Source organism: Physeter macrocephalus, chromosome 7 (genome assembly GCF_002837175.3).
Source record: "Physeter macrocephalus isolate SW-GA chromosome 7, ASM283717v5, whole genome shotgun sequence".
Classification (NCBI taxonomy): domain Eukaryota; kingdom Metazoa; phylum Chordata; class Mammalia; order Artiodactyla; family Physeteridae; genus Physeter; species Physeter macrocephalus.
In genome coordinates, this window is record NC_041220.1 from 34,689,803 (window position 1) to 34,704,594 (window position 14,792).

At 46.5% G+C, this 14,792-nt stretch overlaps 1 protein-coding gene across 1 annotated transcript in view; it reads right to left on the reverse strand.

Annotated features, from left to right (window-relative positions):
* FHDC1 (FH2 domain containing 1) overlaps window positions 1–14,792 on the reverse strand; it is a 44,544-nt gene that overhangs the window by 7,491 nt on the left and 22,261 nt on the right. Inside the window, exons 8-15 of the mRNA XM_028492551.2 lie at window positions 13,582–13,667; window positions 13,389–13,489; window positions 10,659–10,729; window positions 10,451–10,558; window positions 8,378–8,448; window positions 5,791–5,908; window positions 2,339–2,503; window positions 7–320 (exon numbers count right to left, since the gene is read on the reverse strand). Of these exons, the coding sequence (XP_028348352.1) occupies window positions 7–320; window positions 2,339–2,503; window positions 5,791–5,908; window positions 8,378–8,448; window positions 10,451–10,558; window positions 10,659–10,729; window positions 13,389–13,489; window positions 13,582–13,667 (1,034 nt within the window). The remainder of the gene's footprint in view (window positions 1–6; window positions 321–2,338; window positions 2,504–5,790; window positions 5,909–8,377; window positions 8,449–10,450; window positions 10,559–10,658; window positions 10,730–13,388; window positions 13,490–13,581; window positions 13,668–14,792) is intronic.

A 14,792-nucleotide genomic window follows, 5' to 3' on the forward strand; every position in this document is an offset into this window, starting at 1 on the left:
CGGGGCAAGCTGTGGAACTTGAGCTCCTCGGGGCTGCCAGTGGAGCTCTCCAGGAAGGTCAGCAGCTCCCGGTCGGCCGTGATGCCCAGGGAGAGGCGGGAGCGGCGGGTGTTGGGGGGCCGGTAGGAGAGGCTGATGGGCCTGGAGTGCAGGAAGGGGGGCAGGTCCTCCACGCCCCTCTTAGTCAACAGCTCCACGTCATTCTCACTGCTGCTCCGGCCGAATCCAAGCTCCCCAGCTGCCCAGGAATGCCGTTTCTGGTCCAGCTCCTTCAGCCGCTGCAGCCGCCTCAGCTCCTGCACCTCGCGGTCGTGGTTGTCCTGAAGGAGGGGCGGAGAGAAGCCAGAAGATGCATGAGACACGTGGGACCCAAGTGCCATTGCAGAGACAGCTACCCTAAGACCCCACTGAGAGACACAGGCTGGAGGAGAGACCTGGGTCATTTGTTTCACGGAGGGAGACGGGCTGTGTTTGCACGCGAATGTGTGTTTGCACGTGCATGTGTGCCGGCAGGGCTGGGGGCCTCCGTTCTCGGCAAGCAACGTGGGCGTGGCCGGGCGTGCACACTAGGCCCGGCCCCAACCATCTGCCTAAAGTTGGCATCAGAGCCCTGGGCCCAACTTCCAGTCAAGGCATCGTGGCCTCAGTGCGCGCTGTGATTCCTTCCACACATGCCCGAGGCCTCAACGCGGAGGAAACCCAGCTTGGCTTCCAAGCAGGGCAAGACAGAAAGGACTTCCAGGAAAGTGCTATTGAGGCAAGAGCAGAGAGAAAAATGCAACGGCTGTTGCGTGGAAACATCTACACACACACACTCATGTGCACACATTCAACTGAACAATGATTTGGATGCATAAATGTAGACTCAGGACATTAAGAGCTGCTTTCAATCTGTGTTCGCGGAATGCTCCCTGGTAAAGAAACACCAGAAATGCCACCGAGGCTCTGTCCCTTGTGCCCCACCCTCTTCCCACAATCGGAGAGGAGGATTTGCTTTACAAATCTTTCTACCTTTCTCCCTGCTCCAAGGAGCCAGCCCTCCCGCAACAAACCGAACCGGAACAAATGCACACACCAAAGCACGCTTTACTGTCCTTAAATATACTCGTGTCACATAAACGTGCAGGTGTCGCACCCAAATCTGTTATCATTAGCGCTTTTTACTTGAAAATTAATTTCCTCAGACAGCGGACTTTCCCTTCCAAGTTTCTGAGAGGCTCTGGCTCTGACCGGAAATTCTGGGCCCCTCCTGCAGCTCTGCCCTCGGGCTTCCCCAGGGTCCCGGGTCTTCTCCTTTCAAGGCTGCCTGTGGGAGGGCATGGGGCCAGCTCCTGGCTCTCAGGACAGCTGGGCTGAGAGCATCATACAGGTGGCCTCATGGGCCTGGAGAATTCTGACTGGGAGTGAGGGCCTCAGAAAGAGCCAATTTGGCCGCTACCGCCCACCAGCGCCTCCGCCTGCTGACCTCACTGCTTGGACAGGGGAGACGAAACGTGGCCACAGGCTCAGCCTCCTCTTCGCTGGACAGAGAAAGGCAGCTTGAGAACTCCAGCTACTCACTTAGGGCTGGGGAGACGTCTGAGCAACCCCTCAGAGAAATTCAGCTAAGGACACATCTGTACTTAAAATATAGGGAAAGAGGTGACCCACGAGTACTTGGTTCCTTATCAGCACCTGAAATGATGGGATGTTATTTTGCTCTTAATCGACAGATGAAAGTTTTATTTGCAAAGCCAAGCCACCCAAAGAGTTTTCTGGCTTCTGCATGAACTCAGAGATTATTGGACCCGGAGGCTGAAGGGCAAGAAAGCAGCAGTCATGTTCAGACAGCAGCAGACTCCCTCACCATCCGGGCACTCTGAAGCCCACTCTGGCCGAGGACAGCCTGGTTCCCCAGATGCCAACCCCTGGCAATGGCTATGGAGCTTAAAACAGGGGAGTGAGGGCCTTCCCATCATCCCACTGCGACAAAGGTCCCCCTGAAAGAGGAAAGTGTCTCCTGGGAAGGGGAAAGGATCTTCAAAGAGGCGTCTTAATATCGTGACTGCCAGCCTAAAACAACCTAACAAAATGCTTTTAGGGCATCAGAGCAAGCACAGGAATGAGCAGCTAAGTGGCAAAGGCAGCCAGACAATAGACTCCTGCCAACAGGGCAAGGCTCGGGGCTGAGACGGCAGAGCCTTTCCCCGGAACCCCGAGTGACAGCCGGGCAGCTCCGCCTGGGCCAGACCTTCCTGATGCCGCAGAGCTGCTGAAGCAACTTTCCGCCACAGGCAGAGGGCTGGCTGGGAAGGGGAAGAAGAAAGATCCCGACAACTCAGAAAACACAGAGCCATACCTTCACTGCTTTGTTGAATTTGATACAGAAGTCTCTGAATATCTGAAGGCACTCGTCCAGCTTCACGGTGTCTTTGTCTTCACAGAAAAAGTCGATGAGGGTGTGGGCCTCGTCCTGGAGCTCTTGCTTCCAGTGCTCCAGCTCTGCCAGCTTTTCCAGGGCAAACTGCGGGGAAGGGGACAAACAGCACACGCTGAGGTGAGCGCTTGGCCTGCTGCCTGCTGCCTGGGGTTCAGTTTCAGGTCTCACTGCACGTCCCTCAGAGCTGACAGGAGAGTAATTCACCCCAAACAACACCTTGGGGAAGCGAGGGGAACCCCTATGCAAGGCCTGAGAGCCACAGGAGACTGAAGAGCTTTGAGCTGGAGGATGCCACCGACCAAATGTTCCCCTATAACGTCACTGGACACATGGCACAGGAGTGCAGCTGGTGTTGTTAAGGAAAACCCTGCCTCTGTCTGTATCTGTTCTTCCTTCTCTCATGACTGAGGCTTGTACTGGGGCAAGGGTCTACTTCAGGGTCCCGGGAGTCACTTATATTGACCAGTTGTCTTACTCAGAGGTCTGCCCCATTGAGAGGGGTTTAAAATTACCCCCAAATGAGCTCTATCAGGGTCAGTGTCACCCCCGCAGGGACAAATGCCCAGCCAGGGCTTCTTATCCGAGTCAGCTCTGTCTATGGCCCACGCCTGCACCCCTCACCCCCAAGCCATTCAGTAGATTCCGGGTGGACCTGCCATTTATTAAAACTCTCCAGGAGGTTCTGATGGGTACCCATGGCTTGGAACTACTGCCCTATACAAATCGATCCTCTTGGCCTCTTTGTTTCTTCCTAATTCTTCTAGGACAATGTCTCCAAGGCCCATACAGACTCAAGTACTGCAGCAACGCAGTGGGGCCGAGGTAAGCCAGCTCTCCTCCGCTGACCCCCAGCCCCTTCGGGATGGGGATCCCTAGGGCCAAAGGCACAAGCAAATGTCCCCAACGGCAGCTCGGCGATATTTCCTGTTGAGCTGAGGTGAGGAAGCAGCGGGTAGAGGAGACGTAGCCCCGGGGAGACGGCATTTGGGATCACACTGAAGCCTGACGGTGCTTTCTTTTTCACTGGATAACAAGGCTTATATGAAGAAGGAATGCATGGGGCATATTCCTTTATGAAATCACACTTCTATTTGAGAAAATTCTTCTTGGGTGGAGGGCTGGGCGTGGGAAATAGTGAAGTTGCGGGCTGCCCACCTGGCGGATGGGCTCACTGCTGGAACACTAAAGAGAATCTCAGGAGAAATCCCGAGAAGACGCATCCCCTGCCACCTACCCACACACTAACCCCCTTCAGAGCCCTTTTCTTCCACCAAGCACATTCGAGAGGTAGCAGGAAACCAAAACTATTTAGGAAACCAAATACCAGAGAAAGTAACCATCTGAGTCAGTAACCCGAGGCAGTGTGTGCGTTCACGCTGTATTTTTCTTCGAGGAGAGAAGGGTATTAATGGAAGGATAAATCTTTGCCTGTCATTCTCACACAGGGGGAAAGGTGGATTCCAGCCAAGAACAGCTCAACTGCAGAAAAACAGGACTTTGACAAGAATCTTCGTGGGAGCTTACTCCACCTGGGATGTCTCATCGCAGATCTTGTGGGGACAGGGAGAGTGCCTGAGCGCTTGCAGTCCCCTTAGGACTTGGGAAAGTGAAACATTCTGAATAGGGCCTGAAAAGCCACCACGCTCAGAGTTGTTTGCCAAGAGCTAGTTGCTGAACCCTTTCCTCATGGTTAAGGCCACAGGTGAAAAAGCCCAAAGCGACACTGGCAAAGCATGAATGACAGACTGGCAGTTGTGGCAGCAATCTCAACTTTCCAGCTCGAACTTATCTGCTGTGGACCAAAGTTCCGCACCAGTACACTCGGTACCTCTCAACCAAAGTGTCAAAACACTGAAACAGATCTGCAAAACTGCGTTCCTGTCATTTTTCTGCTCAAAAATGGTTCACCACAGCTTAGAGAGCAAAGTTTTCAGACTGGCATTCAGAGCCCTTCGTGGCCGGACCATAACCTAACTTAAAAAATTGTATTTCCCCCATTTAAAAAGAAAGTGAACTTAAAAAAGAAAAATAAATAGCTGTGTGGAATAGTTTACTTACAGAGATAAAGATGACTACCAGGAAGACGAGTTTAGAGTGAAAACAAGGTTGCTTCTGAAAAGCAGTCCAGGGGTGTGGCTTTGCATCATAAGCCTTTCTGTGCTACTATTTAGCATAAGAGATTAATATTTAATATAAGAACTGAGAAATGAGACCTCCAGAATCCTCCTCCCGATGTGTGACCGGCCTTCTCCTTGAATTTCTGGATTTGTTCCATTTGTCTTTACTGCTGAGTGTCTTCCTAGCTACTGTTACATGATTCTATGGTGGTGTTTGCTTTGTTGTCTCACTTTGAGAAGAAAATCTGTGCACTTTTAAGGGAAAATTAGAGTTTAATGACATACGAAAGAAAATACAGAACATGTGTTTAATAATAAAAACAAACTCCCAGCAGAGCCAAACAAAATCAAATGTTCGCTGACGGGAGCTGCAGCTCACAGCATTTGATGCGACTTCATTACAAGGAAACGAGGGGAGGTTGAGGTCGGTCCAACCCTCAAAAGCACTTGTCCCTTTCCACCGCCCAGGGCGGCCCTGCCTCATGTATTCCAGCTCATGAGCCTCGAAGCCCTGACATTGAAGGCAGCACACCATTTCACTGAAGACTGAAAGCATGAAAAGGTGCCACCTTTTTTTTGTAAAAAATAAGGAAGATAAAAGAAGTATGTCAGACTGTGATTAGTGAGTCACAGTGAGCTGTCACAAACATGTTCTCTCTGCTGGGTTTTGTTGATGTTATTCCGAACAGCTCCTGCCACACCCTGTGGGGCTGGTGCATTTGGGGTGGTGAGAGGCACCGGCTCTGGTGTGTTCTCCTGCCCTCCCTATAAAACATGCCAAAACGGAGCTCGTTTCTGCCACAAAAACAACTGAAGGAACAACAGCCCAAGTGCTCAGGTGTCTTTAACGATCTCCGTGGAACTTCCTACTGGTGTCCAAGAGTTCGAGTGGGAGACAGGAACTCCTGAACCGTGCTTTAGAAGCAAAACCTGAGTTGCCAGACAGAAGCTGCCAAGTGTAAGCATAAGGGATCCCAGTTCACTCCCAGGCGGTGCCATCATGCAGACAGAGCAGAGATAAACAGAGACCCTGTCCCTAACCAAAGCCTCAGGGTTAGACCATAGTCAATATCCTCTGCCAAAAAACCAACCCAGCAGAGGCTGGGCACTGAAATACAAACTTCCTTTTACCGACTTGGGGGAAAAACTATGCATGGGAACCTGCTGCTTCCACAAACAGCCCTGCAAACGTAACCAGCCTTGAGGGGCTGCTGAAGATGACATCAGAGGGACTGACTCGAATCATACACACACCTGAAGGAAATCTTCCATCTGCTGACAGAGCTCGCCATCCCGCTGGACGTTCTCCTTTAGCGATCTTGTCCTGACAAAGAGCGAGTGCAGCTCTGCCTCTGTGTTATCCAGAGATAATCTGAAAGAAGAAAGGGGAGAGTGGGTACCTGGCACAGGAGGCCAGGTGTCACGCAGGTACATCAAACAAGACCCTGGAAACAGAAGGGGAGAGCTACCGTGATTACGTTTACCGACCTCTGTATCTAGAGTTTCCTCCTATGTTTCCTTAAGAGGCGATTCCTTCCTAAAGACACACACTGGTTCAAAGAGCAGGCTGTAATTTTGTTCTTGCTGGTGAGATAACCAAAAGCATGGGACTTGTGAAGCTTTTCATAAACTAGGTCTAAACATCTTTATGCCATCAGCATTAGAATTCAGCAGGACTCAGACACTTATACTTTCCTCTGGCCATGAAACGCAAATACAAAAGCTCTAACCCATGAAAAGCAAGGCAGCGCATGCTGATAAATGGGATATTAAGGGTGATACGGAGACACTACACAGACTGCATGTTGCTCGCCACAGGCAACCAGAGTCAGCACCCTGTGTCTTAGAACTGACACACGGCTAACAGTTCTGCAGATAAATGGTGGAATTGATGGCAAGGCTTTTGTTACATATGTCACACCCAGATTAAAAGAGCATGAATGATGTTTATGTCGCCTGGTAAAGCGAATAGATGAAACCTAAATCCAGGTGGAATTCAATTAGCAAATTCATAAATCAAGATGCTTTCATGCTTCCATGATCAATTCTAACTTTTTTTTTATGCAATAGTTTTCCACCTTCAGGGGCTTCCCTGGTGGTGCAGTGGTTAAGAATCCGCCTGCCAACTCAGGGGACCCGGGTTCGAGCCCTGGTCTGGGAAGATCCCACGTGCTGCAGAGCATCTAAGCCCATGCGACACAACTGCTGAGCCTGTGTTCTAGAGCCCATGAGCCAAAACTACAGGGCCCACGTGCCACAGCTACTGAAGCGCACGCGCCTAGAGCCCATGCTCCACAGCAAGAGAAGCCACCGCTAGGAAAAGCCCACGCACCGCAACCAAGAGTAGTCCCTGCTCGCCGCAACTAGAGAAAGCTGGCGCACAGCAACGAAGACCCAATGCAGCCAAAAATAAAAATAAATAAATAAAATCAATAAATTTATTTAAAAAAATAGTTTTCCACCTTCACTGGTCACTGGCACCCACTTATGACCTGTTTGTACTTCACTTTCCATTTCAAATAAATAACCTTAGTAGATAAGTTTTTTCTAAGACAATATCTAGCTAACTTTCCCCATCTAACTCTGACCAGAAATGGAACGGTTATTTCTCTATATATCTCTTAGAAACATTTCCTTACTAGGAAGTGGAAAAAATATTCCCACACAAATTTCTGTTAGTAATTCAGAAACCAAAACAGTTTACATCTTTGAAAAATGCTCATTCTTTGGGGAGAATACTCTGGTGATCTGTAAATATGAACTATGAACTGTTTACACCTTTGGACAGATAATCTCACTTTGGGAAAGACATGTCATCTGTGGTTAGATGTTTGCAGTCAGTAACTGAGATGCGGGCCAGTGGCGGGGCGGGGCTTAGAAAGCTCTGGTTCACGTGTTTATGCATACGGTTCACAGCTGTCCCAACTGGATAGAGTCCCTCAGATAACAAGCAGATGACATGCACTGGGTTGATACGTGAGGTGGGGTGCTGGAGCCAGCTCATGGGACGCAGCTGTGGCTGTGGGTGTCTCTCCCCAGCTCCACAGTCAGTAGTGCCACATTGGGAGCTTGAGATCAGCCATGGCAGCAGTATTTACGCCATGGAAATCAGCAGTTGCTGCAAATCAGGACTTTTCTCCCTAAAAAGCTGGTCGTTGAACATTTACCCCTGATGCATGGATATGTATTGTAAATTTAAAAGCACAGGACTCAAAATAGCATGTATACACAGATTACAGCTATGTTAAAATACACATCTATATTAGGATCAGATGTAAACAGTGATGTAAATAGAGCTTTATGTTTGGTAGATACTTTCTCTGCAAAGTTGAGTGACTAATTTAAAACAAAATCCTTTCACAGCCCTTGGTATGGTTCCAACTTCTTTCAATGCAATAGAAAATAAACGTACCATGTTAGATTCTAAAGGAATCAGTGATGTATGGCCCTGGAAGCTTGCCTGATATATACCAACTCCCAAGGTAACAGGCTCTGTTCTTTGAGCCCTATCTTTTGGGTGTGGAGGTATTTGAAGTTCTTAATCCATATATATATATATATAGATATTTTTTTTACACTGATGAGATTCATTAGAATAGACTGCACTAGGAGTTTTTTAGATTAAAAATAAAGATTAATTTTTCAAAACCCCCAAATTCCAAAGGTGCACACATACCTCTGTAACCAAATGAAAGGAAGGTCTGAAAGTTCAACAAGACAAAACTTTTACAATTTCAAACCTGATTCCAGAAGTTGTAAAGTATTCATCAGTCTTCATAAGAAGGTAGTTAAAAAAACAACAACAAAAAACCTTGTTCTCCCAATTCTCTTCCGTGCTTACCTGGCAGCCTCCTGAACATGATGCAATTTTTCAGAAAAGTTTAGAAGCATGGCATCTTTCTTCTGGGCTTCCTGGAACAAAACCAGAATTTTCTCTCACTATGTAGGGATAAAACTGGAATTTTATCCACTAGACGGAGAAAATTTTTTCAGGGCTTAAAGGAACCATAAAATCACTGTTCCCAGTTTGAGGCTTGATACATTCAAAGCAATTCACTGAGTCATGAACTCTTAGTCTGATATTCCTAGTAAGACTGACCAGAACTCTCCTACTCTCAAGAAACATTTAACTGCCCAGAGCAACTGATCCTGACACGAAACACGACTCGTGCATGAAGACTCAGTGGAAGGAGGCGGCCGCTTAGCAGGGCTCATTGTTCTGAAGAGAATCCAATACATCCTGCTGACATACCACCCATACCTATGAGTGTGCCTCTACTTGACCGAGCTACTTGCAGCTGTTAGACCAGTTTGCAAACTGAGTTTAATCAGAAGGTGCACAGGCCATGGGGGTGTTTGGATCCTTCATCTGTTCAGAGGGTACAAAGAAGGCAGGTATGAAGGGGGCAGTTACCAACTCAGGAAACTTCCCCACGTGGGCAGGGACCAAGCTACACAGAGCACCTGGATATGGGGATCTAAAAGGGCAGCCGGGAGGTGCTGCAAGCCGCATGGGATGAGGAACACATTTTCTGGTTTCAGTGCCCTGAAAATTGACACAAATTAGTGCCAAGTTCAACGTGCCCTCTGTCTTCTGAAGAATACAGTCACAATAGTGGGTATTGTTTATGGAGAGCTTACCATATTCGGAACACTGAGCTAATAAGCACGTTCTGGAATTATCTCCCTCCGCCCTCTCAATTACCTAGTTTTGAGGTTATCACTACCCCCCATCATTAGATGAAGAAATTGAGGAACTTAAGGCTTAAGTAACTTGTCTGAGGAAGTACAGCTAATAAAGGACAAGTCAAAATCTCCCCGTTCTATTCTGAAGCTCATACTTGAAACAAGGCTGCAACACAGCTTTCCTCCCAGGTGATGCCATATCTATGTGATCGCTGCCAAAACAACAAGGAGATTCAATGGGAAAAACAAACCAGCACGATTCGTTATTTGAGATAATTTAACAACAAAGAGAGAACTGTCCTCGGCTGATCTCTGACTTGGTAACTAGTTACTGGGGTGTCACATAGACCCAGTCAAAAATGCAAGTGATGGGGCTTCCCTGGTGGCGCAGTGGTTGCGCGTCCGCCTGCCGATGCAGGGGAACCGGGTTCGCGCCCCGGTCTGGGAGGATCCCACGTGCCGCGGAGGGATCCCACATGCCGCGGAGCGGCTGGGCCCGTGAGCCATGGCCGCTGAGCCTGCGCGTCCGGAGCCTGTGCTCCGCAACGGGAGAGGCCACAACAGAGGGAGGCCCGCATACCACAAAAAAAAAAAAAAAAAAAAAAAAAATGCAAGTGATGGACAGGGTTCAGACCCCAAACCCTGTGTGAACGGCAAGGCCCTGTAACCCCCAGTTCACAAAGAAAATATGCAAGTGATCCCCTCATTGCTCTGACTCTTCCACTCTTTACACACAACGGGTCAAAAATCTAGACAGGTCAACTCAGAAATGTTTCAACACCCAGGCCCCTGCTCTCCATGCTTGTGGCCATCACTGATTCTCAACTCTCACCAAACAATGAGCGCCAACTTCCACCAAGAGGTACCGCTATTTCTATCCTCTCTCCACTCTAACCCACCCTCCACGTTGCCTCACTTCCCTAGCAACAGAAACATACCTGGTCAGGCCATGGTGCTGCGTATAAACTTCTGTCGGCTCCCCATGGCTAAAGCATGAAGTCCAGATTCCCCAGCAACCACTCTGCCTCACCCCCGACCCCTCCACTTCCCTCCAGGCCTGTAACCCCAGGTGCAGCCCAGCTCAGGAATCTGCAAATAGAACCTTCCTGGCACCTACGGTGCCCTTTCCTGACTCTGATGCCACCTTACACCTCTGAAGAACTTCACTGCCTTGGGAGCGGGGGTGGGTAACGTACGTTCCCTCTCTGTATCAATCACTTCCACATACCTGTGCAACAAAGTGCAGGAGATTCATCCCAGGTTTATTTGCTTTTGTGTCTGCCAATTTGAGCAAAGAAGATAGTTTAAATCCTACTGCATTGCCAGCATACCCTCCCTAAAGAAGACAAATCAGAAGAAAAAATATACGTACACCTTTAGACAGACAAATAAAGTTGGAAATACAACATTAAAAATTTTTTTTGAACTTCACTTACTGCATTCATGATATTCCCTGCTTGCAGCACCAAGTGTAATATCGAATGTAGTTCCTCACATGATATCAGCTCTGTCAGAAAGAACACACCATGGTACCTTAGAGAAGGCTTCAGCTTAAACACACACGAGACAGCTACCACATCCAAGTTCAGGTGTGTCTGAAGCAAGCTCTGACCCTAAACTGTATAAAAGACTGAAACAAACAAACAAAGTAGCACACTGCATGGTATATCGAATGTACCACTGGCTACTGGTGACGCACATCCTAGTGTTCAACTGGGAATCAAATATGTACGACACTTAAGTATCACACCTACTTTGATAACGAAAGTTTTCAAGGAGTGGAAAATACAAAAGCCTTAGGAAAAGCAGCACACTGTGTTACAGAAATAATCTCCTCTCAGCAGTTATTCCTTTATGGTTTCCTTTATATCCTTTGAGACTATATTTATGGACTATGAAAACGAAGAGCGCGCAGCATTTTGCTTAGCTGATGAGCTATGAGGAGATAAAAAATAAACAGGCTGGAGTGACAGGTAAATAACTTGCAGAGTTCCAACCCTTAGTGGCAGGTACCCAGAGAATCTTTCCATTTTATTCAAAACTCTACATTTCATTTGGATTGGCTTAAAGGTTTAACAGGGAACTTATCATTGTCATATATTGGTAAACCAGTTCGTTAAACACGAAGTCTTTTGTACACACACCTACGCAAATAAACAATATTAAAAATTGCTAATGTATTTGAAAAGCTAAAAAGAAAATTTAATTATTAAAATTACTGTATATATAGGTAATAAAATGTCACCTGTGATATTGTTAAGTTAATATTCTCCATTAAGTCTGGTATTACTTTCAAAAAATTACACTTGGATCACTGCCTATACTGTGTTATCTAAGAAGGCCAGGTTTTGAAGAGTAACCAGATAAGAAACGTTTCCACCGTGCCCACAAATCTGCATCGCTCAATATGAAAACATATTTTCCCATCTCTACTTGAACAGGAGAGACAATTCTTTCAAAATTGCTGCTTTAGGCTTGACACAGGAAGAAATTTTAAAAGGCCTCTATATTGAAAGAGGAAAATTCTTCTTAATTCTTAGTCTCTTCTCTAAAATGAAGAAAATACGATGAGCTGAAGAGAAAAACTTAATACAAGTCAGAGCAACTAAACAAGAAAACCAAATTGGAATAAACATTCTACCACAATAACTAGGAATCCAGAAAGTGACCAGGAGGAAATCAGGCTGGAGATCCCAGCTGATGAATGCTGGAAACTGTGAGGGCCAGGGAGCACCAGAGACTTTGCCTTGGAGCCAGCATTCTCAGCGCCGTACATGCCAGAAAGCAAGCTCCCAACCCTATGGAATGAGGCACTAGAGCAACCTGAGGAGGCTATCCAAGGGGCGAGCAAAAATTAGCAAGTTGTTCACTCTCAAATGTAATGAGCCCACCAGGTGTTAGAGTCTGGAGGGGACGCAGGTGGGAGATGACACCACTGGAGCAGAAACATCAGGAAAGCTAGTAGAAGAGGAACAGGAGATGCCTGGGGAGGAGTCAGGAGGGAAGGAGGGATGCTTCCGGAAGAGCAGGGTCCCAGCCGCCAACAGAGGCCAGAGCGCTGGAGGAGACAGGCAGCTGGCCCCAGGCCCAGGCTGTGAGCATGCGCCACCATGTACACACACACCAGACACACACAACTACACACACACCACATACACACTACACACACACCACATACTACACACACCACATACACACAACTACACCTGCACCACATACTACACACACACCAGACACACAACTACACACACACCACATACTACACACACCAGACACAACTACACACACACCACACACACCACATACACACAACTACGCACACCACATACTACACACACAACTACACACACATCACATACTACACACACACCAGACACACGCAACTACACACACACCACATACTACACACACAGACACACCACATACCACACTACACACGCACCACATACTACACACACCAATACACACACAACTATACGCACACCACATACTACACACATACCAGACACACAACTACACACACACACCACATACTACACACACAGACACACCACACACACACACACAACTACACACACACACCATACCGCACACACACACCACATACACACACAACTACACACACACCACATGCTACACAACACAGACACAAAACATGAACCATATATACACTATGCACACACCACACTCACTAAATGCACACCATACACACTGCACACACACCACACACCATACACACACACCATACACACACTAAGCACACACCATACACACCACACACAAAACACACACCACACACACTAAACACACACCATACACACACCACACACATACACAGAAAGCTAATCTAGTAGAGGAACAAAAGCAAGCTGCAACCAACAAGGTTTACTCCTAAGCTTGAGATGAAAGAAACCTTCTTTTACAGGATAATATGCTAATTAATTGATTGATTGGCCAATTAATTAAATTAATTAACCGGGGGAGGCAGAAAAGTAGATGGAAATAAACTTTAAATACCATCCCTGGTAACATCTCATTTCCCTTTTTAGAGCATATCAGAAATGGAACTTTCCATATCTAATTTTTCAATTGAACAGTTTTTTAAAAATAAACTGCTACCAAAATTAATCAAATCAAATTACACGAAGCATCATGTATTTACTCACCTTTTGTAGCGGTTCTTAGAATGGTTATATCTGTGTATAGAGAAGAACAAGAAGGCAAAAATTCTTTCTTTAGCACCATGGCTTCAATCCGCAGTGAACAGCTGAAAAACAAAAAGTACAGCTACAGTGTGGAATTTGAAGTTGTTGATTTTAAAACCTTACTCTGCAAAGAACAGTGATGGGTGATCCTTACTTTGGCACCTGAATTAAGCAGTGCAGAAAGGAGTCTGCTAGGGACAGCTTGGCCACGTCTCCACTAAATGCCTTTAGTTTCTTTATCTAAAAGACAGATGGAAAAGGGGGTCAAGAAAAAAAGGACAAATGATTAAAATGGAACATCATTTTAAATTTCATCTCAGAATTCCTTTAGGAAAATAAGAATATCAGCGCTAAATTCAAATTAATAAAAATGTCAGCCTACGAAAAGACGGAAAAGGGAATCGTCACAGCTACTACTTTGTTGTTTAAAAGAAAAAAATCCAAACAAGCAAATTAGGGAGAGGAGAGCTGTGCCACTTATGTGGTCATAAACAATCCCACACGAACCAGAAAGCTGGAGCCACCGGAATCCTCAGAGAGGTTACTAAAGGGAAGGGATCAGTTCCAAGGATGAAAATGTTCTGTAAGTTATAATCTGGAAGGGAGACCACTGTTTGGAAGAAGAAAGAAGAGACTGGATACTCACTATAGCAGAGCCTTTGAGTCATAAAGGAAAAAAATCTTATTATTTTGAGTATTTTGCACATAAGATGCTTAGACTGGGGGAGGGTGTCTAACACAGATCTTCTTTCTAAGGGCAAGTCCTCCTTCACATCTAGTAGCTTTATAGGAAGGGACCACTGGATGTTGAGGTGAGTACACACTGGCTCTCCAGCAGGAGGATAAAGAGGAAAATGGCTTAAACAATTGAAAGATCAGTGTCAAGATTTCCCCCTGTGAAAAAAAATCAGGTAACATAAAGAGAGTGTACAGTGGATCCCACTTCTGTAAATTAAGAAAAGAAGTGTCTACTATGCCCCGACCCTCCACGCACACACTACAAACACAGGAACAAGACAAACCAGACGTCTACACTAGGTGATGCAATCACCAAGTCTTTATCATTTTCATCTACTGCTCATTTTTATTTCCTAAAACATCCACAATAAGCACGTACTACTCCTGTAAAAAGTTATACTAAAAGTTATTAAACACACAAATATTCCTTCAACTGTAGTAAAGAAAAAAAAAAAAAAAAAAAAGAGTTCCAACATAGGAATATAGCCAAACAGCTAGCAAGTAGGGATGCAGGCAAAGAGAAAGTTCTCAAACTGCATCAGAGAGCAAGGCATGCCTTCCCCACAGAGAAAACAGGACCAACCCAAAAACACATCTCTGTCTACTGTAATGGAGAGTCTTCCAACA